Source organism: Vanacampus margaritifer, chromosome 15, assembly GCF_051991255.1.
Source record: "Vanacampus margaritifer isolate UIUO_Vmar chromosome 15, RoL_Vmar_1.0, whole genome shotgun sequence".
Lineage (NCBI taxonomy): Eukaryota > Metazoa > Chordata > Actinopteri > Syngnathiformes > Syngnathidae > Vanacampus > Vanacampus margaritifer.
This window is the reverse complement of record NC_135446.1, coordinates 10047768-10072093: the sequence shown is the minus strand read 5'-3', so window position 1 is coordinate 10072093 and position 24326 is coordinate 10047768. Positions and strand designations below refer to the sequence as shown.

General features: G+C 41.5%; 1 protein-coding gene across 20 annotated transcripts in view; it reads left to right on the top strand.

Moving 5' to 3' along the window:
* nav3 (neuron navigator 3) overlaps positions 1–24326 on the top strand; it is a 254657-nt gene that overhangs the window by 226252 nt on the left and 4079 nt on the right. For 7 of the 20 annotated variants that reach the window (XM_077543326.1, XM_077543328.1, XM_077543330.1 and 4 more), the window contains 24 exons: positions 176–299; positions 2068–2368; positions 2867–3593; positions 5059–5487; positions 6377–6418; positions 7138–7295; positions 8265–8459; positions 8769–8821; positions 9227–9250; positions 10342–10365; positions 10525–10602; positions 13083–13166; positions 13260–13371; positions 14354–14481; positions 16082–16105; positions 16493–16659; positions 18798–18951; positions 20225–20411; positions 20989–21086; positions 21172–21267; positions 22153–22321; positions 22393–22640; positions 22807–22961; positions 24177–24248. In XM_077543326.1, coding sequence (XP_077399452.1) covers positions 176–299; positions 2068–2368; positions 2867–3593; positions 5059–5487; positions 6377–6418; positions 7138–7295; positions 8265–8459; positions 8769–8821; positions 9227–9250; positions 10342–10365; positions 10525–10602; positions 13083–13166; positions 13260–13371; positions 14354–14481; positions 16082–16105; positions 16493–16659; positions 18798–18951; positions 20225–20411; positions 20989–21086; positions 21172–21267; positions 22153–22321; positions 22393–22640; positions 22807–22961; positions 24177–24248 — 3849 coding nt within the window. Of the gene's footprint in view, positions 1–175; positions 300–2067; positions 2369–2866; positions 3594–5058; positions 5488–6376; positions 6419–7137; positions 7296–8264; positions 8460–8768; positions 8822–9226; positions 9251–10341; positions 10366–10524; positions 10603–13082; positions 13167–13259; positions 13372–14353; positions 14482–16081; positions 16106–16492; positions 16660–18283; positions 18371–18797; positions 18952–20224; positions 20412–20988; positions 21087–21171; positions 21268–22152; positions 22322–22392; positions 22641–22806; positions 22962–24176; positions 24249–24326 lie in introns of all 20 variants that reach the window. The other 13 variants (XM_077543325.1, XM_077543315.1, XM_077543318.1 and 10 more) reach the window with 10 other exon arrangements.

Below are 24326 nucleotides of genomic sequence, written 5' to 3'. Positions count from 1 at the left end.
TAGCAAATCCTAGCAGTGCTCTTACAACATTCATAAAGGTTCTGATGTCGTTGCCATGGTAACCATTTGCTTGCGAGAGAGAGAGAGAGAAAAAAAAAGGAAGCTCTCTGGAAGATGTCATCTTATTTAACAATCAGTAAATATTCTCATTCTCTCCTCCTCCTCCCCCCGGCAGCTGGGACGACAGCAGCTCGGTGAGCAGCGGCCTGAGCGACACCTTGGACAACATCAGCACTGACGATCTGAACACGCCCGCCTACTCGGCCGTCGGCTCGTCACGCAAAAGCAAGGGCGCCCAGGTGAGAGCTGACATTTGCGCAACATGCTACCAATATGCACTGCATCCCATTTATAATAATTACCACACGAGATGATGCTAAATGTCATCGCCATGACAAGATGACATGGTGTTATCTGTATATTTATATTTGTGACACATGCATCCAAACTTTTGCTTATCAATCATCCACCCGCAATGATGAAAACCCAACTGACAATAACTAACAAATACAAAAAGTGTTTGTGTGCAGCTGAGGGAATAAGATGCCGCCTTCCTGCTCTCCTCAGAGGATTTTTGTTGTTGTCTTTTTGTTGCTCTATTCTGCCAAGTCTTTCTTACCCCTCATTGAAGAGACTCCGGTGTTGCTAGGGAGACCGCATGGCCATCTGTCAAGGAAAGGCTACTGGTGATCTCACTTGTGTGTTTGTTGGTGTAGGTGTGTTTGTGCACGAGCATCCCAAAGGAGGAGATCTGGTCGGTCCAAAGATAGCTTTGACTTTACACCCCGCTTCTCCTTTGTTTGCTTTGCGTTGCCGACCTACCTGCCTTATGTTTTCGGCATGGTGGATGAATAATTCACAGGAAGAAGTTTGTACTTCATCTAAGAATATGTTGCTTTTACTCACTCGGTATTTGAGTCACACTTCTAATTCCTTTTAGCTATTGAGCCTTAATGTATTACTGTAACAGATGATAATTGAATTATGGTTTGAGTCTTACTACATATACCAAATTGACCATAACCCATGTGTGTGTGTGTATTTATATATATATATATATATATATATATATATATATATATATATATGTATATATATGTATATATATATATATATATATATGTATATATATGTATATATATATATATATATGTATATATATATATATATATATATATATATATATATATATATATATATATAGATTAGGGGTGTGCCAAAAAATTGATTCTCATTTAGTACGATTCAGAATCGATTTTAAATGTCCCAAAATCGATTTTATTTAAATTATTTTATACTGTCTTGCCTTTGTCTGTGTGTGCCTTTATTGGGAGCGCTGTCATGTTGTGTGATTCCACGCAGTCTGATACACTGTTAAGTTGTAGCCACATTAGAGAGTAGAAGGGAAAAGTCCCGATCAAGTTATTCCAATTTAAAAAAAAAAGGGGGGGTTTTCAGCGTGGAGCCGTTCTTTTGAGTGATAAAAGTTCCGCGAGTAGAGCACTAATTAGCATTAGCGAGTCAGACTGGAGTAGATCATTACGATTCCTTGAACATCTATAAATTGAAAGAAAAATCATTGTCAATCAAATCATTTTGAATCAAAAATCTTAATTGAAAATTGATTCTGAATCGAATCACACACCCGAAAATCGGAATTGAATCGAATCGTGAGACATTCAAAGTTTCCAAAGTTATATATATATATATATATATATATATATATATATATATATATATATATATATATATATATATATATATATATATATATATATATATAAAAATATATATATAAATAGATTAATTCATTTAAAATACGTTTTAATAATAATAATAAACTAGCGGAGAAATGGGCAAATGAATGCAGAAAATATCACATGATTGATTGATTGAATCACAAAACCCACACAAATGAGAAGAACTACCAAGCAAATGCCATCACTGGTGCTTTCAAGGACACTTAATAATGTATGTGCACTAGGACATTTTCCACCTCAGCATTTCATGACTTTATTATTTTTTCTGTCAGAGCTTTGTGTTCATTTTTGCACTTCCCTGCTACAGTCCCAGAGATCCAGTAAGTCCAAGGATGCCGATCAGGAGGTGAGCAGCAGCTGGGTCGGAGCTGAGGACCTGAAGAAGGTGGAGGAGGAACTCAACGCCAGCATGGACCCCAACGGCGGCTCCTCCCGCTGGAAGCAGTCCTCGTCGTCCTCGTCTCAAGCCCAGGGCCAGTACGAGGACGCGGGTCAGAAGGCGTTGGCACAGATATCCCAGACTGGCTCACTGAGAAGGGGCATGACGGCCCAGGTTGGCATCACGTCGCCCAGGACGAAAAGTACCACGGCGTCACACAAAACAGCAGGTAAATGACACATTATCATGTGGGATATACTACTTTTCTTTCTATGTAGTTTTATTTGAGAGACAGGAAGCATACTAGAACAGCTGAACTTTATTTGGGGTTAATCAGAGGCACTTTAAATGGAAACAAGTGTTGCCTTACTCGTTTAACATGAGTTTGAGTGTGATTGGTTGACTCTCAATCCACAGCCACATCCCATTATCTCAGTTGAAATTAATATATTTTGCAAAGGTTGAAAAAAGTCCTAAGTGAATCACAATTTATTGGTCTTATTTGTTTCTCAAAAAAATTGAACAGGGGTGTGTAGACTTTTCATATCTGTATATTTGTGTTCAACCTTGGCCCCAGTAGAGTTTTCCATTGCGTGTAAGTTTTGAGTCAATTCAGCAAGTTTTGTATTTTGGCTATTGGCCACAAGTTGACAGAAACAAGTGCCGGCTAAAAATTTGCTGAGGTGTTTTTGGATTTGTGCTAAATACGCTTTATGCAAATTGACAGCCAAGATCGATGATGCCAAGGCTTCGGAGAAAGGCAAGGTGCCCTCCAAGGGTTCTTCCGGCGTCCAGCGCTCTCCCTCTGATGCTGGTAAGAGCAGCGGAGATGAAGGCAAGAAACCCCCGTCTGGTATTGGACGCCCACCGACCACGGGTTCTTTTGGATTCAAGAAGATTCCTGGTCCTAGTGGGACCCTAATCACCTCCAGTGGTGCCACGCTTTCTAGTGGTTCTGCCACTCTGGGCAAGGTACCCAAATCATCGGCCGCCCTCGGCAAAGGCACGGGCATCAGTGGTGTGCGTAAAACCAGCCTGGATGGCTCCCAGCCTCAGGACGACGCCATCTTGCTCAGTTGCGGGGGTTCAAAAATGTCTCTCCAGTACCGCTCACTACCCAGACCGGCCAAATCGTCCAGCGGGGTGGCGGCGGCACGCGGCGGCCACCGCTCCAGCTCCAGCAGCATCGACTCCAACGTCAGCGGCAAGTCCGCCGGCGGAGGGGCGGCCAACCAGGCCGGAGCCAAGCGCAGGGACGCCGGGAAGGTGAGCTCGGACCGCTCCAGTCCCGTCAACATGAACCAGACGGACAAGGAGAAAGTGACGGTGACGGAGCAAGATCCAGGATTGTCCACTTCGCCCAAGTCCAGTCCAACATCCACTTCAACGGGCCAGACAGGTCTCAGGCAGCCGGGCTCCAAATACCCTGATATTGCTTCCCCAACCTTCCGCAGGTCAGCCACTCAAAAACATCCTCACCGCTCTCATTCTGTCTTTATCCATGTTTCCATCAAGCAGTGCAGTTATAAGTTTGCATGTAAGTATACTTACATGTAGACATGGGCTTATTACTGGTTTTAAAAAAATCAAGGTTTCAATAACCGCCAATACTGGCTGTCACTAATAATGAGCTCTTTTCTGTTTTGACGGGACGTCTAACCAGGGCAATATGATTGGCTGCTTACTGCGTTGCCTCTGAAGTTAATTGCCTCCAATTCACATTGTTCTCCTTTTCGGTGAGCAGTGAGGAGAGTGGTGAGCAGTTACGCAGGGGAGAGTTGGAGGGAGGGAGCAAGATGAAAGAGACACTGCAAACATGGATGCTTTTTTGATGATTGACGTGCAATGTCCTAAAAAAAAATTTGAAAATAAATGTGCCAGCGGGTATAAGTTAGCCCCGAGGACAACATGAGTATCCCAAACACTGGGCTGTTCTCAAAATAGCCCACCAGTGATGGGAAGAATTAGGGAAAAAAACAGTTTTTATTTACCCAAATATTTTAAAACAAAAGGATTAAAAAGGATGTAATTTAATACAATGATACCAGGATATTTTTGCCCACATTTATACTGTCAGTATTTAATACGAGCACATGCCTACTTACGTCTTAGGATGCGGTAGTTTCTGGAAGCCCTCCACCAGGACTTGGTGGAAACAAACCTTTCAGAACACAGTTACTTTCCAGTCAATTGAGTGATCAATTCACAGATAAAAGTATCTGCGTTACTGCAGCATGCCTCCAGGTTTGATAAGATTATTTGAGGTGTACAATCTAATATCATTTCAGAACGGCTGGATATAATATTTGAGTCATAAAGACATATCATAAGGCAATCCTATTTGAGTAACTTTACAGGAGGATTTTCTGGCAGAGCGGCCATAAAGGACCGTTAAATCGACCTCTTCTTTACATGCGATCAAATATATTGTTACCTCGAAGATTTTATTCAAGGCAGACGTATCCGGCGAAGCTTCCTTGATGCGAGCAGACAGCAGACAGGACTTTCTCACAACGCCGATCTTCTGCTCATTTCAAACAGGCGCTCGACATGCATGCCTGAACATGTCCGCCCCATCTGATGTGTCAAGCCGGCTTCTTTTTCATCTGCATGTCATTATAAGATGGTCTCAAGGTGGCGTCACCTGTTTATTTGCTGTGATTGCTTTGGCGCATGCTGAGTAGCAGGCTGCGTGAGCATATGAAGACACAGACAGGCCAGATTGGCTTCTTTTAAAGCAAGAACAGACGTGTCATTGTGTGTTAGTTATGTTGAGGAGGTACGACTGTGGGAGTGGGGGGAAGTGTACTTACTAATTCATATGCGCTTGGCATTATAGTAAGATGCCCGCATATGCATTCACATCGCTGACCGTTCATGAGCCTTTCTAAATGACTGCACCCACCTATCTACCCCCAGATTGTTTGGCACCAAAGCCAGCAGCAAGGCCAGCTCCCCGAGCACGCCCGACTCTAGCAAATGCCCCTCAATCCTGGGCAGCCCGCACAGTACTCTGGCCAGGCAGGCCAGTCTGGACTCGCCCTCCTCCGGCACAGGGAGTCTGGGCAGCGCCGGCGGCCTGAGCGGCGGCAGCAGCCCGCTGTACGGCAAAGGCCCTGACCTCCTGTGCGGCGACTCGCCGGCCTCCAGCCCGGCCTCTGGCCTCTCGCTGCCGTCCAACGCTCGCCCCTGGCCTGCCTGTGGCTCGTCCGCTGGCAGCAAGGACACGTTGAGCTGCCAAAGCATGAGCAGTCTGCACACCAGTTCAGAGTCCATTGATCTGCCTTTGGGCCACCACGGGCCCAAGGTTACCAGAACCGGCAGTGTCAAGTCCACCCTGTCCGAGGGGTAAGATTGGGCTGAATCATATGCATTGTTGCACGTGACAACCGCCATCAACAATATGGAAGATATATGCAAATTAACATTGACAAAACCAAAACATATAGGCATGGTTTACACACTTTTAATTAATAATTGACTTCTTTAAGGTGTGTGCATTATTGTTTAGGCTAGTATAGTGATTCCCAACCAGTGCTAGAAATCATCAAGTGTGCCACAGGGAATTTTCCAATTTCATTTAATTGGTCTAAAAATAGGGATAGACCGATTATCGGCGCCGATATTCAGCATTTTGACGAATATTGGCATCGGCCGTATGATTCTTCAAAATGGGGAATGATAATCGGTAGATCCATTTTAAAAAGTGTTTAGGGGAAAAAACATATGCTTAAAAAAAATACGAATTGGAGTTTGTTTTTTGTTTTTATGTCAATATTTTCCCTTTCAGTTAAAATGAATATCGGCTCCATATATCGGTTATCGGCGTCCTTGACTACTAATAATCTGAATTGGTATCGACCCTAAAAGAAAACATCAGTCTATCTAAAAATCTATCTATGCCAACAATTTTGTGACAGTTAGAACAATTTAATGCTCTTTCACTAGATGACAGAATGTACAACTTTGCTGTCGGGCGGAAACCTTGCATGTCCAAATATGAATATTTCAGATTTTTTTTCACAAATCTTCCATCCATTTCTAATGTTAATTGGCTCAGTAAAGGTTGGGAAACACTGCTTCTAAAATGTAGCCCTACAGTCAATATCCATGGTCAACTATAGTGCCTTGATAATTCTTTTTAATGCTTTTCTCATTGATTATTTATGTCTCACGTGGCGTGCGTAACATGTTTTTTTTCTTCCATCTAACGCACTCATCCTCTATGTCTTAACAGCATGCCTCTTGACAGAAACACGCTTCCCAAAAAGAGACTGAGGTATATAAAGTTTGCGGCCAGATATTTACGGAATAATATTGCACGCAGCTGCATGGAAGTACTAATACGCTGTGCTCATGCATGTGACTATGCATAATTCTTTTTAGTTCCTTTTATGCATGCCATTCACGCATGTTTGGCATCTTCTTTTCACGTCAAGATGATTTGATGGTTACATGCAAGCTGCATGTCGTCTGTGTGTCTACATCATTTGCCAATGAAAAAAAAAAGTGTCATAATAATGGTTAGTAATAAGTAGAACATTGTGGAATTCACGTTATGGCAAACCACAGTTGCACACATGCACTGAAGCTTCCAGTGTGACCCTTCAGTTCACAAGGTTCTATTAGAACAGCGGGACATACAGCGAGTGTAGTGGAGCGAGGTCACATGTGACAAGCGTACTAATGAGGACTTTGCAAGGAGAACGCTGCTGAAAAGTGGACGAGCGCAAACTCAATTATTATCCCCCGGGGATTAAATAATGTGGATGTGTGATAAGGTGGCCGTCTGCTGCTCGGCCTCTCGGAGCCTGGAGGGAAGGAACGGCAATGTTTCTGGAAGTGTATGCTGATGCATGCATCTTTATGCCTGGACTGTATGCTCGGTTTTTGCCGTGAATGCCTTTGCACTCATCCCATCACTGATCACATCCTTACCTCGCAAGCATCTCTTTAAAAAGTGACAGCTGCCTGAAGTACTTCCTTTGTGGATTCCAGGTACCCGCCGTCGTCTAGGCAGACATCGCACGAAGAGGGGATGGAGTGGCTGAGGTCACACTCAACTGGGGGGCTTCAGGACTCAGGCAGCCAGTCCCCAATGTCTCCACCTGGGGCCTCCTGCACTACCACTGGAAAATACCACTACTCTAACCTCTGTGAGTCTGTGATGATTCTAATCATTTAATCATTAATCTCTTCTTTTTTTGTTGCATTAATTTTGTTGTGATCTTGAAGCTCTGTGATGTATTAATGCATCAAGTAGCCGCAAAAGAGAAATCCAATTTGTCCAATACAAACTTCAATAAAATTGGACAATTCAACTAAATATTTTAAGTTTTGCTGTTAGCTTACCCAAATTTTACAACAAATAAATTAGTTCACATAAATAAATGTCTCTTGTATTTCCCCCAATTTAAATATAATAAAAGAAAAAAGAAAGTAATTAAAAAAAAATACAATAAAAAGAATAAAATAAGATAATAATAATAAAATTACAAAATAAAGCAAAAATAAAACTCGATATCAACAAATCGTTGCTTGCTTGCTATTTTCAAATTGTTCCAACTTAAATGACTGTTTTGGCCTTTAAAAAAAAATACAAGTTATGTTTTTTTACAGTGTGGAATAACATCCTCCTTTTAAAGGTCAACACAAACATTTTCTATCCAATATATTCTATGTAACACCACTAGTTTAAACACAGCATTATTATTATTATTATTATTATCATCATTATTTATTTATTATTTATTTTATTTAGCCATCTCATGAGGGAAGGGGGGGGGGCATTTTGTCACTTGCTGTCAACTGAAAATGATATCACAGTTGCTCAGAGTTCAGGTAACAACCAATCATGGCTCACCTGTGTTCTGAAGCTGAGTAGTGATTGGATCTTACCTGAGCAATGACAAATCAAGTTTATTTACATAGCCCTTAATCACACAAGAGTCTCAAAGGGCTTCACATGCCCTCAGTTGACAAATATCAACGACATCCCCTATTAACTAGAATAGTGCAAAAGTCCTTTGAAGAAGTTGAAGCCCAGCAAGAAGACGATGCAGGGAAGAGGATTCTCATCCATATATAAAATGTAAATATTCTAAAACTTTTTTCTTTCTTTCTAGTGAGCCCGACTCACATCAGCCAGTACAACCTGCCGGCAGGCAGCAGCGGCATGAGTCGCTCCAACAGCATCCCCGCCCAGGACTCCTTCGACCTGTATGGCGAGGGGCACCCGCTGGGCGGCAGCGCCACGTCCCTGGAGGACCGGCCTCGCGCCATCAGCCGCTCGGGTTCCTTCAGGGACAGCACGGATGAAGGTGGGTCCGAAGTGCAGTCCCTCTACTCATTGACCTCGGCCATTAGAATGAATGTGAAGGTTCTGTCGTTAAGTGCTTTAATAGTGCATTTAATGACCTTTGTGCAAGAAGTGGCTCGTGGGTCGCAATGCTCTCTTTTGCAGCCTGTCATTACAATCCTTATGGAGGGCAGCGTTTTAACAAGCCCGATGGGTTTCCCCCGCTCCACTGCAGCTATTATTCATGATACAATAGAATGAATAACAAAAGGAGAGTCAACGTCAAAATGAGTTTTGTAAATTTCAATGCTGACTTTTTCTGTTCTCGCAGTCCACGGCTCGTCGCTGTCTCTGGTGTCCAGCACGTCTTCACTATACTCCGCAGTAAGTAGCTTTAATTGTACCATCGCTACGGAAACCAGGTTGAATTGAATTGAAGATTTAAATAGTGCCAATGTAAGAGGAGAATACAGCGATTTTCATTATTTGCCGGGCATTCTTCCGAAATGCTTGTGCCGATTAGTTTGATGGGGAAGTATTGATCACGCTCTCAGGCTGTGGCAGAGTGACGTTGATGATGGATGTGTTGCAAAGTTTTCTTCCAGGTGCAAACTCGTTGGGTGGGTGGGTTTTTGTTTTATTTTTTTTTTTCACCCAATCGAGTTTTGAGGCCTGATTTGATCCACAGTCGGGATTTGCTGGCATTTCCTTCACTTGAATGTCACTGTAATTAAAATGTGAGTTTTTCATGCCTAAAATGTCGATTCTTTGTGTTTGCCTTTTGAACAGACAGAGGAGAAGGCACACTCGGAGGTAAGCTAGTTTGCGTTTCTGTCTTTGGATGGTATGCATGTGCTGAAGTTGTGTCGTGAAGGTGCAAAATTGTCTTTTCGTATAATTTCTATAGTTTTTTGTTATTGTTTTTTCTTTCTCATAATATCTTTGAGTAAAAGCATGCCTTTTGATGGCTGATCTATTTATGTGTCTGCGTTCTATGGTCTCTGTGTCTTTTTTTCCATCTATTTGTCCTACCAAGCAAAACAATGATAGTTGCTATACACATACACAAAACAAATGTGATGTTAGATTGCACCATTCACATACACATGATTCCCCTGTTTGACATTCTTCAGGTTGAAAATGTGTTTTTATGTGGACATGTTTTTTTAGATTTTTTTTCCCCCACACAATAATACCGTACATGTCCACATAACCTGACTTTGAAGGAGTTGGTCTGTTGTCAGCGAGCCCTTCCAACTATGCAGTGACGTCGTTGCTGATGATGGATCACTGCAATAGTTTTACAGTTTCATTATCAACAATAACCGTTTTGCGCTCCGTAAATCACACACATCCTTATCTCGCTCCGTCGAATGACAATCATTAATAACTGTAATCCCGCCACTATCATGCACTCTATTTCCATCATTATCTTTCTGTTATTTTCCCATTTCTTGTGTGTCTTCTTATCTGTTCCTGTTGTATTTTTTGCTTCCATTAACATTGGATCAAACAGTAATAGCAAATGCAGCTAAGCCTTTTCACTAAATTGACTGTCTCGGAGGCAAACTGGAAATCAGGGTAAGTTGTGTGACCTTATTCACCCAAACCCAAAAAGCTGCACAGTATGCTATCAAAGCATGCAAATAATGGAGAGAAACATTCCCTGCAGTGATTAGCATTGACCGTGCTGCCGAAGAAGATGAGAATCTTCTGTAAGATGAAATAAATTAGCAATTTGCAAATACTATTTGACCCATTCTTCGGAAGATGTGTTGCTGGCTAACTCGTAACCATGATAAGCGGCACCATGACCTGTAATAACCTCTGTCTCTCTAGCCTCATCCTGTGTGATGAAGGCATGCGACAAAGTGTTAATTTTGACTTTTCTCTTTTCAATCAAGGGCCAAACAGTCCAAAATTCCACGGTAATCCCCCCCACACTTTACGTTTACTTTTTTTTTTTTTTTTCACACAGTGTCAGCATGTAGCTGTATGGTTTTTGCATCCAAGCTATCAAAATAGAGCTGCAGTATTTTCCTCCCCATACTTTCTATTAATAATTCCTCTTTCTGTCTCCAAACCAGCAAATCAGGAAGCTGCGTCGGGAGCTGGACGCTTCTCAAGAGAAGGTCGCGACCCTGACGTCCCAGCTGGATGCCAATGTGAGTTTGTTTACCTCCCGTCACACCAAGGATTTGCATGAGAGCGCGGAAGAGCTTTGCCTGTATATGCTCCACAAGCAACATAAATCTGCCAGACATCCGCGAAAGCCTTTTGAAAATTCCACGCATGCATTGAGCCTTTTTTCCTTGTTTGGTTTCGGTGCCGTTTTTGTGTTTGGAGATTAGATGTTTTCCTCTGCGTACGGAGCGGATTTGTTTAAGGCGACAACTCTGGAAAAGTCAAGCGAGTGGAAAGAATCAGACAGTCGAGAAGAGTGCGAGATGAGGACAAATGAAGTGTGTCACTCATGAAAAATTTGAAACGTGCAACCTGTTGTCGTGTTTAGATTGGAATAGATCAACAATATGACTGGTGAAAGCTCAACGCCAAGCCACTTCTCACTTTGTCTGACTCAGATCACTTAAAAAATGTGCAGAACGACTACATTTATGGAAGAATTGTGTGCAATTTCCTCACCTCCTACTGCAAAATCCAATTACCCTAATTATTTTTGCCAAAATAAAAATAATTAACACTCATGATGATGAATTCCTGCACTGCTGCAAATTACACTCACAATAAATGTATTAAAATGTATTAAACCATTTGAAAAATTTATTATTTTTGTACTAGATCTCATTATAAAGTTGTCCCTTCATTCCTAATAGCAGCTATTCATATGCGCCCCACCAAATATTTTTGTTTCGGAGCACTTATTTGCAAATGTGTGTAAACATTTTTGACTCCTAATTATAAATGTTGTGCTTTGTTTAGTTTTCAAACCATTCATTGGTGTAGCGCATGCCAGGAAGAATCAATTGGACAGGACAAACCCTTAATAAAAACGCTTCACACTTATTTGTAACTTAACTTAACATTAAGTTTTACCATAACTATCTAAGGTGTGTAAATACTCCTGTTGCCACGGTAACCGTTTTTTGGGGGGGGAGTTGTATTAGTGCATTTGGTTAAACATTAAACCCAAGTAATGTTTTAAATAAAAGTATACCTAAATAAATATTTGAACAAACAGTGCTTAGTGATTAAATGTATTGAGCTTTTAAAAGTTAAATACAACTGAACTGTAGGCAGTGATTCTTTTGCAAACCACTGGGCGGAGCCTAACATCTTTCCTCTTTCTGGTATTTTTGAACTTATGGACACTATTAATTCCAGTTTTATTGGGTTTCTATGCTCTTCAGGGTCTTTTTCCTTTCTTGCTGTGGTGTTGGACGCAGCCAATTTATACTGCAGCTGGCTGAGTAGTGCGTCTCAGTCTGATAGATTCCCGTGATATTTCCCCCCACGCCTCTTGCGATGGTGTCTTGGCAGCACTAACGCTGATAACTTCACCTCATTCACTCCACCGCTTCAGCCCTTTATCAACTTCAGCCAACGGCGACACCGGGGGACGGGGTCAAGAAACAAGACAGATGGTTCAGCCATGGGGCAACGCCTCCTCAGGGTAGACACGAGGGGCGGGGGGTTGTTAGGTTGCGAATCACCAGCGAATATATAATGTATGGGGCGAAGGAAAAATAATCTCTTTTTCCTTGCTGTTGCCTTTTATAAGGAGAAAAGCCTTCCTTGAGATTCACTGAGATGAGATGACGTGTCCAGGTTCACCCTGTTGGGAGGGGTAACACTACTTTGGGTAAATGGGGGAAAAATAAAAAGTTTTATTTATGTAGGATGTTTTCAGTTTGGCGCCCATCAGTATTCTTCTCAGTCACCAAGTACAAAGTTGAGATTATTTTTGACTTGACTTCACGTTGCCGCAAGCTGCTGTCATTGCTTGACGTTCGGCAGAGTCACAGAAGCTCTGACGTGTGTCTCCGGGTCGCTATCTAATCACAATCACGCAGTCCCATACCTGAGCAGATTTGGTAGGAAAAATCATCTTTGCACACATCAAACCAGGAAAATCTTTTAGAGGCATCAGACAATCGGTCCTTTGCTGACTTTGAGCAGATGAAGAGTAAAAGAGCAAAAAGCTGAGTTTCCAAGTCCGCAAATTTACGTATATGAGGCGGTTCGCTGTATCAGCAGCTTTCACGAGACGAGCACAAACAACATGCGAGGCACACGCGGGTCGAGGGGAGAAAATGGCGCAATGTCACCTAACTTTCCACCAGCCGTCAGCCTGTCGCCCCGTGAAGTCGGCCTTTCTCTGATCGCTGGACCTCCGAGCCCCCGCCTGTCTCTCAGCTGTCTGAACATCCAACTTCTGAACGTGTTATTGAGCTGTCGAGGTCGAAGTCTTCTAGTGATGTTTCAGGAATTGCAGTCCTGCTCTTAAACATGGCGGTAAAATAAAAAGACAGTTCAGTTCCTCCTTGACTCAAGGGAAGCATTTTAAGAAGCCTCAATAATGTGGGTGAAGGCACTCTTCAAAGCTTCCGTAGCTCATATCCAAAACGAATCGAGTCATCCTTTAAATTGTGCAAAAGCTAACTTGTGTGTCTTTCCGGGTCTGCAGTCTCACCTGGTGGCCGCCTTTGAGAAGAGCCTGAGTAACATGACGTGTCGCCTGCAGTCTCTCACCATGACAGCCGAGCAGAAAGTGCGTGGACGTGACTTCACACTACTCACTTTGAGTTCCAATGAAGAAAAACTGCAGACAGAGGTGCTCATCGTGCTTCGTGCTTCCCCTCAGGAGACTGAGTTGGTCGAGCTGAGGGAGACGATAGAGTCGCTGAAGACCCAGAACACAGACGCCCAGACGGCCATACAGGTGGCGCTAAATGGCCCTGATCACTTCCATAAAGGTCAGAAATGTTTTGTTTTGTTTTGTTTTTATTCTAATTAGTCATATTTAAAGTATTATTTGTATGCATTTTTTTAAATATTATTGTTACATTTTTTTTAAACCTAAAATAATGTAACAGGTGACACTTTTGTAGTTGTTGGATAGCATGCTGGTTTATTTTTGTCTCTTTTAGCATCCCATCAAGTCAATCAACCCCACCCCACTTTTGTTGTGTAATTTAAAATAATAAAATGAAGATAGGCCAGATATTTAAATGTATTTATTTATTTATTAGAGCCTGACCAATCTGAGATTTTTGGGATGAATGCCAATATTTGGGATACTAAAAAAAATAAAAAGCTTATATCCAATGTATTGGCCAATATTTGATATACCATATATGACGTAAGGACACTGATGTACACAGGATATATGTACTGTGCATCAAAACAACTTCTGATTGTACCCAATGTATGATTTAAGACAATGAAGCACAACACTATTAAATTAAAATAAGAAGTTTACTCACTGTTAGCATACTGTAAGTTGTACAAAAGTCTCATATTACAGAATGGTGGACATGGGAGTTCACAGTTGCATAAATGTTTGTCACAGATAAAGCAAAGATAATTTACACACACTTAAAATGACGTATTGGTTATGGTGGATATGGCATATAATAGTGGAATATATTTGTGTTTATTTCACAAAAAAATAAACACAAATAAATTAACTAAATAAAAATATATTAACTTACATGGCAATAAAATTCTGTACTAACTACACATATGTGATTAATGGGGCAGGCTCTAATATAAAATAATATAACCCCCCAGGGGGGAAATTCAACAATGAATTATCTGTACCATTAACAGAATTAGGGGGCCCCAAACTCAAATTTAGATGCATTAGGCCGACTCTGTAGCAACATGTTTGTTAAAAATAAATAAATAAATTACAAAAAAACAACATACCACTAATAATTTATACGCTTTTTCCAGACCTGCGCATCAGACGTCAGCACTCATCCGAAAGCATGTCAAGCATCAACAGTGCGGCCAGCCACTCCAGCATGGGCAGCATGGGAAAGGATGCAGAGGACAAGAACAAGAAGAAGAAGAAGAACTGGGTTGGTGGACCTCACACACATGCACGCTTATTCATGCCTCACACACTTGGTGGTCATATCACAGTTGCTAGGTGACAGTCATCATCAACATGAGGTCAGCCGCTCTGCAATTACTGTTTGGGGACCAGACGGGATTTCATATTAACACCAGCATGAGACTGAGACTGCAAAATGGCCAAAGCCTAATATCAGGGCTATGGATGCTCACTTTTTTCCTTTTCTTTTCTTTTTTTAAACATCCCAACTGAGTGTTAAGTGCTTGTTGACTCTCTGGGGCTAGTTGAGAAGTGCCAAACGCTTTTTGTGACTGAAAGTGCTTTTAGAAGGCTCTTAATTGCATTCATGTACCCAAAGGAAGGCCGAAAGCCCCCAGATACGCACTTATTCTTTTAAAGCATGACTCCAATGTGGACGTTTACTTCTCTGTCACCTCCTTGGTGGCTGTTTTTCCTGCACAGCCAACGTCTCCTTGCAGACTCTGCAGTTGCTAAATTGAGCTCATTAGCACTAAATGCATATTAGCACCTAATTAAATCTGCAATGAATGATTAATTTGTACAAATACTGCCTGGGTGCACGTTGGAAGCTGCAAAAAGGAATGAGGAGAAAATGAGTCGACGGCCTTGCCTGACCTATGAGAGACAAATTGTTTACGATTATAATTCCAATAACACCAAGGCAAGTGATTCTCAACCACGTGTCACGAGAGATGACCAGGTAAAATTATTAGGGGTGTCAAAATGAGTGTGTTAATATGGAGTTAATTTAAAGTATCTTTAACGTCACTAATGTTTTTAACGTGAGATTAATTATTTGGAAAGCAACGCAGCAGACACGTGCAGATCCAAATTTAGCAGTAATAAATTTCATAATAACACATATATTTGTGTAAACTGGGGTCAAGTTGTAGTTTATAATTTTGCAGAATATTACAAGTTACTTCATGTTACTTTAGATTAGATAGCTGTTGAGTCTTAATATGAAAAGAAAAATGCATTGAGGCGTCACCAATGTCTTACAAATGCAATTATGCCATCTAGTGGCAGAAAAATGACCTCAACACAAATCAAGTTCACACTTTTTACAGTACAGTACATCTTTTTCATTTTGACTAAATTTTAGGAATTATTATGAAACTACTGTATAATGACTAAAAGGTGCAGCGATATTTTTTCCACTTTTATGTTAGCAAGAGTATGAAAAATATTTATTTGTACATTTTAGAAAAATTTGCGATAAATTGCCTGACATGCCCAAAAATTCTACAATTTCACTTCATTGGCCTGAAAATCATTATTGACCCTAAATCATGCTGAACAATGAAATGTTCTTTTTCCACTAATCCACTATTTTCAGCATACATACTTTTTGTGACATTTTTGTTTGGTGATATTTTTCTCCAGCCTTAGCTCAATAAGTTGAGAAGGTGCACTGCGATCTACAGACTGCAAACTTTTGCCAAGCATCTCATCCTGGTCGCACCTTCACAAAGCCGCCTCGTGTTTTATGTCTGACTCGTCTTGATAACTCGTTCAGTCATTCCTAATGTGTGTGTGCGTGTTTGTGTGTGGTTAACTCTGCGTGTGTTCTGCATCTTCAGGTGGCTGATTCCATCCCAGCTCAGGTCAGTTGTGTCCTTTGAATGTGTGCAGTGGTCGTTCCCCTCGCCACTCCCTTCCCTGGCCATTCGCTCTCTTCCTCAGTTCTTTTTTGACCCTCTAAAAGCAACCTCTCTTCTATCTTTTCTGGAAACATCAGCATGGATACGGCCGCCCCATCCTTGCCTGTTCATTTTTAGAAAGAAAAAAAAATGCTGAATCACCTCTCCCGCCCCCATTTCATTCTCTACTTACAGCCTTGATATTTGCCTTCCTTTTACCTCCACCAGCAGTGAGCATTGCTTGGAAAACCGGCACGGCGTACCCTCCTGACCTCCGACTGAAATTCTTGACGAGGAGGTTGTCGCGTGGGCGATCCTGACCCCTGCCCTGTTTCTATTTGTGTTGTGCAGCTCCGCAGCTCGTTCAAGCACGCCTTCAGCAAGAAGAAGACCAAGTCGCAGTCGGCCCACGACGAGATGGAGGAGATGAGCGACTCGCTGCCGTCCTCGCCCAAGCTGCAGCACGACAACCGGCAGGGCAGCGTCGCCACGCTGCGCTCATCGCCCTCCACCACCGAGTGAGCTTGCGCGCGCATCCTCGCATGTTTGCTGCACCTCCACAATCCAATGACATTCATGACAAGAGTATCAAAAACAAGGATGAAGATGGATAGGGGGGGGCTGGATTGGCTTGGCCCCAATGCAAGTTGACTGTAGTGAAAAGAGAACAAAGATACAACATTAATAAATTATACAGGAGGTCTCTCTTTAAATTATTATTAGTCAAACTAGAACTGTTGATCTATTACAGGGCTACTTGAGTCATTTAATCATTTTCAACAGTAAGAAGATAATATTTTGTCTATAATGAATGTGATAACTTCATTATTTTTCATGTACAATTAATACCTTTAAAAACTTGATGACATCAAGGAGGCTGAGGAAGTGGGTAACAACCAATCACGGCTCAGATTGTTGTCCAAACACAGAAAACGGGCGAGCCATGATTGGTCGTTAGCTACTTCCTCAGCACAGGGGATATGGTGATATGTCAAATTCATCCCCCCAATTTTATTTTTTGAAATCACAAAAAAAAATCATCTAATTCATTCTGGACAAAATATTAACTTTTTACTGCTGAAAATGGCTCAGTGAGTCAAGTATCACTTTAAATACATTTTTATTGCAGCCTCTTGCACAGACTGTATTTTAGAATTCAATTTTGTTTGGATTTCGAGTAATAATAATAATCAACATAATCTTTTTCTAATGTTGGCGATTCTTAGAAGAATATTTATAGCCATCACAAAAGCACTCACAGTCAATACAAAGCTGCTTACAAACGCAGTATACATCACGATTGCCTTGGCGAAGGTAATTCCAATAATTGTTGATGAAAACCAAGCATTATAATTTCGTAAAGGTAAAATTGTTGATACAGCTCATGTATGGATATCATTCGATTGTGAACCCTCACATAATGGCGGTCCAGCGGTTGAATTTTTTTTCAACCCATCATTCCTAATTATTATTATCATTATTATTTTAATTATTATTATCATTATTATTTTATTTGCTAAGAATCAAGTCCGTTCAGTTTTTGTATTCAGGCCAAAGTAGCAAATGTTTTACTTTGGCGCCATCTGGTGGTTTACTGTTAAGTTTAATTCATTCCTTCCTGTTTTTTTTTCATCCATGTGTGAGATGTCCTGTTTTGTTGGTGGTCAATTTATCATTGTTACTATTAATATTCAGATTAATAAGCTAGTTAATATGCTAACAAGCTATCATGTGAAGGTATTTTTTGTGTTGAATATTTCAACTGTGGAATACAGTAATTTATTGCTGTAACATGGGCTCATAATTGTGTACATGCTAGATGTTGAATTTTGGTGCTTTATTGTCCTTGAAGGTTTAAATGCTTTCCTGACATATATATGCAGTTACAAACCCATTGTGGCGAGGGTGTCACTTAAGTCGCGGATTTACATTATTTGTGGCAATGCTCGGTCCTTAACCTCTGTGAATACGGGGGTTCACTGTATGTCTGCTTTATTTATTTTTCTTCTTCTTCACTTGTCCGTATTTGTTTTTTGTCCAAATGCTCACTTACTATTCTTTCACTTCTCTTCCACCTTCACTTTTCCACATCCTTTTCTCAAACGTTTTTGACACCCCTCTTCCCTTCCTCGCCGTACGTAGCAAGTGCCTATGTGATCGCGAGTCCACCTCCATTTGGACGGCAAAGAAAAAGCTAAACGGTCACGTGGTCTACAAGCACCGATCTCGGTAACCCACCGGGAAAGCTGCGTGCGTGCGTGTGTAGTGATTGTTTAACTCTGCTTTGCCTGAAAGCCTTACAGGAAGTAGAAACAGGCTTGCGGTCACTGCAAACGAAAATCGGTTTACGCATGCAAGTGTGTTCAGAGCACCTCGGTTGCATTTTTCTACGACCGTGCAGTGTGTTTGAGACCAATAACGAAAAGGACGTGACAAGATATAATTATCTAATCAGCTGTAGTATGCATGTCGTTGTGCTCACACACTTTGTAGCAAATGATGACACCCGCCATTGCAAGTTTTTACCAGTAACTCCACACACCTTGATTCCTCTAAAGCCTCCATTGTGTATTTGTGTTGTATTTGCTGTGTCGCCCCCGCCCCGGAAATGACGCCCTCCTCCTTCCTCCACCCCCTTGCGCACCCCCCGTGCTAGGCTGTGCGAGTGCACGGAAGCCGAGGCCGAGATCGTCCTACAACTCAAGAACGAGCTGAGGGAGAAGGAGCTCAAACTGACCGACATCCGGCTGGAGGCGCTGAGTTCAGCCCACCACCTGGACCAGATCCGGGAAGCCATGAATCGCATGCAGGTGAGCTTTCGTGAAATGTGTTGTAGAACCACTTCATAAAATGCTACGGTAGATTTCTAACTATTGCACATAATCGATCAAATAATATCGAAAGAAATGATTCAAAACAAACAGTTCTTCAAGACTAAATGCAAATGTGTTGAACGTCAACGTTAAATACAACTGAACTCTACTTAGTCAGTGATTCTTTCAACTACCACTAGAGGGAGCCTGTGTGCCACTCTTTGCTACTAGCGATGAAGATGCGTTAGGCTTCACTTAAGTGACTGCAATAGAATCCGATAGTCTCACTTGTGATGTGGGGATCATGTAAGGCTTCTTATCGCCAACTTAACCTCCACCACAAAGGGAGCCTTGATGTTCAAAAAGGCGCTTAGGGCCCGTAATTCCGATACAGCGATTTAAAGCTCACAACAGCAGGCAGCTTGGATGCCGCAAAGTAGTCACTTTTATTTGCTCTTTGAAGAGCAGAACTGAGCGGCTTTGAATATCGTTTGTATCAGATTTGATCGATTGCTGCATGGTGCGACTGCAGATTTAGCTAGAGTGTCTTTGTAGTAGTTCTTCTATGCCACTTTAATATTGCTCCAGATGGGGTTACGTCAACTTTACTAGTTGGCCTTAACTTAATGAGATTACAGTATGATTTTTGAGGGCTGACTGCTGATGCAGAAGCAAGAATTCTACTTTGACTTTTTCAGTCTTTTTTTTTTTTTTTTTTTTTGTGTAAACAATTAGTTTCCCAGTTTTCTCACAGTTCTGTCTGTTTGTATTGAAACTTGATCTACATTTTACAGTTGTATACTCTACTTTCATAGTGCATCATTCTGATTCACTTTCGGTTAATTATATGAATGTTCTTTACCGGCATATTCGTGTGTGTGTATATATATATACTGTATATGCAAATAATAATTATTTTTCACAAATTAAAGCAGTTCTTAGGTGTCTTGGAAAAAAGTTTTCCAACATTATTTTGTCAAATTGCACAAAGGCAAAAGAATTACAGCTTACTTAATATCCCCTTGTCACTCAAATCACTCTGCTTTGGGGGGAGATTCTGTCTAATGCGAATGAATGCTGATGAAGCTTTTGTTACCATGACAACCAGGGTGACATTTTTGTATTCAAGAGAATAAATGACCAACAAAGGTGCCACTTTTCTTTTTTTTTTGTGCGACTTCTGGAGACTTCCCGCCGCGTCCAGACTGCAAATGAATGTTGCTGTGCATTTTCCATAATATGCCCCACCCCTGCCTTCCTCAATGTGCAGAACGAGATCGAGACGTTAAAAGCGGAGAACGACCGCCTCAAGTCCAGCGGCAGCGCCACTCCGACCGCCACTCCCGCCAAGACGGCCCGGCCGCCCTCGGAGACCTCCAGCACGTCCTCGTCCTCCTCGCGCCAGTCCCTGGGCCTGTCTCTCAACAACCTCAACATCACCGACACCATCATGTCAGGTCAGCTGAGCGTCAGCGTCGATCGGAAGCGTCAGGCGTGATCAACTTTGGCAGCCTGACATTTGTTCGGAGGTGTGAAAACACGGAAAAAGTCACTTAGGTCGCTGACCTTTCGTCCAAAGAAACCAGGCAGTCTTCAAATGCCAATTAGAATGGATTTTGTGGATTAAATTTGCCATATGCTTTATCTCCTTTTTGAAAAGTCATTGAGTTCTTCCCTCTGGCTTGCGCGCGGTAATTAAAAAAGCCAAGCTCTCCTGCGACGAGCGGCCTTTCTCGTTATTTGATGGTGGGATGAGCGAGAGCAGTGAGGCGTTTGAGGACCAGTGGGCCTGCGGGCCCTTATCGCCTCAGCGCACAGCCCTCGGGTGTAGAGATGCCAAATGAATACTAAGTATGCAGTCCAAAACGATGAACAAAGATTATACAAGAGAATTATTTCAATCTTGCAATGAGAAGTGTGCTGCATTTGTAATGTAAGCATTGTATAATCATGTACAATCAGTTTTGATTGATTACAAACATCATTTGCAGTAAGTACATGGAGGTGATTAACGTCCCTATGTTTGGCCGTCAGATATTCTGCTTGACGACAGCTACGAAGGTAACCTGCGCAAAGAAGGCCGCAGCGTGCGGATTGTGGTCAGCATCAGCAGCGGGCCCAGCACGACCAAGGTCAGCCGTGACAGCCGTGCCTTTAACTCCTATTGGAGAGTTTTATATTTCGGATGCCTTAACGGCTGGATTGTTCTATCAACAGGGAACGCACATGCAGGAGTACCTTATTGGCTCCATTGGTGTGAGTGGGAAAACCAAGTGGGACGTCCTGGATGGGGTGATCAGACGCCTCTTCAAGGTAAACTGCAAGCAGATGCGATACCAAGTAAAAGTATGAAACCAACATGAGGTTATTTGTGTGTGTATATACACTTAAAACTATGAGGAAAGTCCAGCATGCATCATTTATCCAACAATATGAAGTCAAGCCAACATCCATCTGATTTTAGGTGGGCAAAGTATGGCCTGCAGGCCACATGCAGTCCGCTCCGTTCTATAATTTGTGTAGTCATTTAGATGTTTTTTTCTTACGGAATTGGTTAATTAAACAAAATGTATTATTTATGTATTAAATTCGATAATTGGTTGATCTATTGTAATTTATCATACTGTAAATGATAGAACAAGTACAATCAAAATTAGAATGAATTATTTTATTTTAAATGCATACTATTTCAGTGTTTTCCTAAATTTGATTTGATTAAACTTGTCTGACTGGTTGGTTCAATTCTAATTAAATACATAAATAAATAGTGAAATAGCTCAAATAGGTGATGAATAAATGCAAAACAAATAAGATACATATTGAGTAAATCAAATGAATTAAAATGTTCTCATCAATTGGGTAATTTATATAATAAAAAATATAAAATGGTAATACACTGAAAAATGTTAGTAAAATAAAAAATAATAATAATTAGTTAACTAATTAATTATGATAGAATTAAATATAAAATTTGAACTAGTATTTTTTTCTTGAAGTAGTTTTATTTATTTATTTTTAGTGGGTTCTGCCTTTTCTGAAGCTCAAAAACAATTTTATTTTTTATTTTTTTAAATGATGAACTACTTTGTAAGACAAACAAATACAAAAAATAATAATAGAATAAAGCACTTTTAATTCTTTATGATTACAAGTAAAAAGATTGTTTTCTGATTGCAATCCGTCCCTGCCGCGTTGCAGGAGTACGTATTTCGGGTGGACCCGGTGAGCAGTCTGGGCCTGAGCTCGGACAGCATCGTCTGCTACAGGATGGGCGAGGTGGTCCGCGCCCACTCCTCCGAAGTGCCTGAGCTGCTGCCCTGCGGCTACCTGGTGGGCGAAAGCAACATCATCAAGGTCAACCTCAAAGGTACCCACAACGCACTTCCTGTTTGAGGCAGCCAGACGCTGGCACGTGACACTCACTCCCCCTCCTGGCAGGCGTGAGGGACAGCAGCATAGACAGCCTGGTGTTCGACACGCTCATCCCCAAGCCCATCATCCAGCGGTACCTCAACCTATTGATGGAGCATCGGCGCATCATCCTGTCGGGGCCCAGCGGCACCGGCAAGTCCTTCCTGGCCGCCAAGTTGGCCGAGTTCATCATTTCCCAGATGGGCCAGGAGGTGACCGAGCACAACGTGGCCAGCTTCAACGTGGACCAGAACTCTAGCAAGGTGCGCACACCGGTAAACACAGCAAGCATCTTCATGTATGATCTTTAAGTAAAGCGATATTTTCTAATTAATAGACACATTGGAAAAAAATCTGGAAAGGATTAAAAGCATTTTCATTCAGTCCTATGGGGAAAGTTCATTTGAGATACTTCCACATTCTCCCTCTCTCCTCTTGTAGGACCTGCGTCAGTACCTGTCCAACCTGGCGGAGCGCTGTAATTCCGAGGGCACGGACACGAAGCTCCCCACTGTGGTCATCCTGGACAACCTCCACCACATTAGTTCCCTCAGCGACATATTCAACGGCTTCCTCAACTGCAAGTACCACAAATGGTAGGTTGCTGTGTGCTTATTAAAGGGGAATCCAGGTCAAAAATATTCCTTACAATATGTTCTACATGCCCCGCTAGTCCAAACACGGCATTCTGATTAATACTGTATTTGTGGATTTAAGCAAAAAAAAATCCTCAATTTTGCCACATGCTGTCGACTAAAAATGACATCACAGGTGCTCAGCAAGACCAATCGTCTGATCTGTTTTCAGGGTTTGGTCATGTGATAAGATGAGCTGTTGTAAGGTTAAACCACTGATCTGAATATATGACTGGATAGACGCCCGTGCTAGCCGTGGAAGTCACAGGGCGGCCATCTTGCTCCTCCCATCTCGCGAGCAGACTACTGCACGTTATACGTACAGATTGGGCATATACAGCTCGTAGGCAGTTAGTATAGGGTCAGGGGGCGCGGCGCAGTGGGGGGTTTGGGGGGAGGTGGTCACTATTTTTAAACAAGTAAAAAAAAATGTTTTTAAAAAATTAAGAAGTGGTTGGAATGTGCTGCTTTGAAGACCCCCTTTTTCTTTTATTACCAACATTAGATTTTGAAGAGAAAGAGCTTTTGTTGAATTACAGTTATAATCCTTTAATTTAAAAAAAATATTTTATATATGTTTCCTCCTGTAAACATCATTAAGCATATAATTTATTCATGTATTTAAGGCAAGTAAAATGTCTGAAGTCCTCTTGTTTATGTTTATCATGCTGTTTCTACTAAGTACTTTCTCAAACGTTTTCCAATTTGGATACTGTAAATGTGTTGGATCGTATGCTGAGAAACGTTTCTTGGGAGGAGCAATATGGCGACCTCGCGATTTTAAAAGTCTTGGCCTATTTGCTATCCAGTCATATACTCAGATCAGCGGGTTAAAAAAAAAAGCCAAAACAGACACATTTTCTGCCTGAAATGTATATATTTATTGTTGTAAGCATTACAGGACCACAAAACAATTTTGCAATTTTATTATTAATAATTTTAATTTTTTTGCAGATTTTTTTCTGCTGAATATCAGAATTGGCATCAGCCTAAAAAAAAATACATATCGCTCAGGCCCTAGTAAGTACATTTATGAGTAAACTGGGACGAGATCATCACTATTTGCGCGTATATACAGTGTTGTGTGAAATTTTTCAAATGTAAAATTTGGTTGATTAAACACTAGACTAGAGGAAAAAAATTGCATGGCCCTATTGACCTTGTTGTCTGCTTTAGCCCTTATGTGATTGGGACCATGAATCAGGGCGTCTCCTCCTCCCCCAACCTGGAGCTGCATCACAACTTCAGGTTTGTCACCCCAGTTGAGCAACATCTATCTGCCATCACACATATTTGGCCATGACGTATGTCATTTGGCTTTTGTAG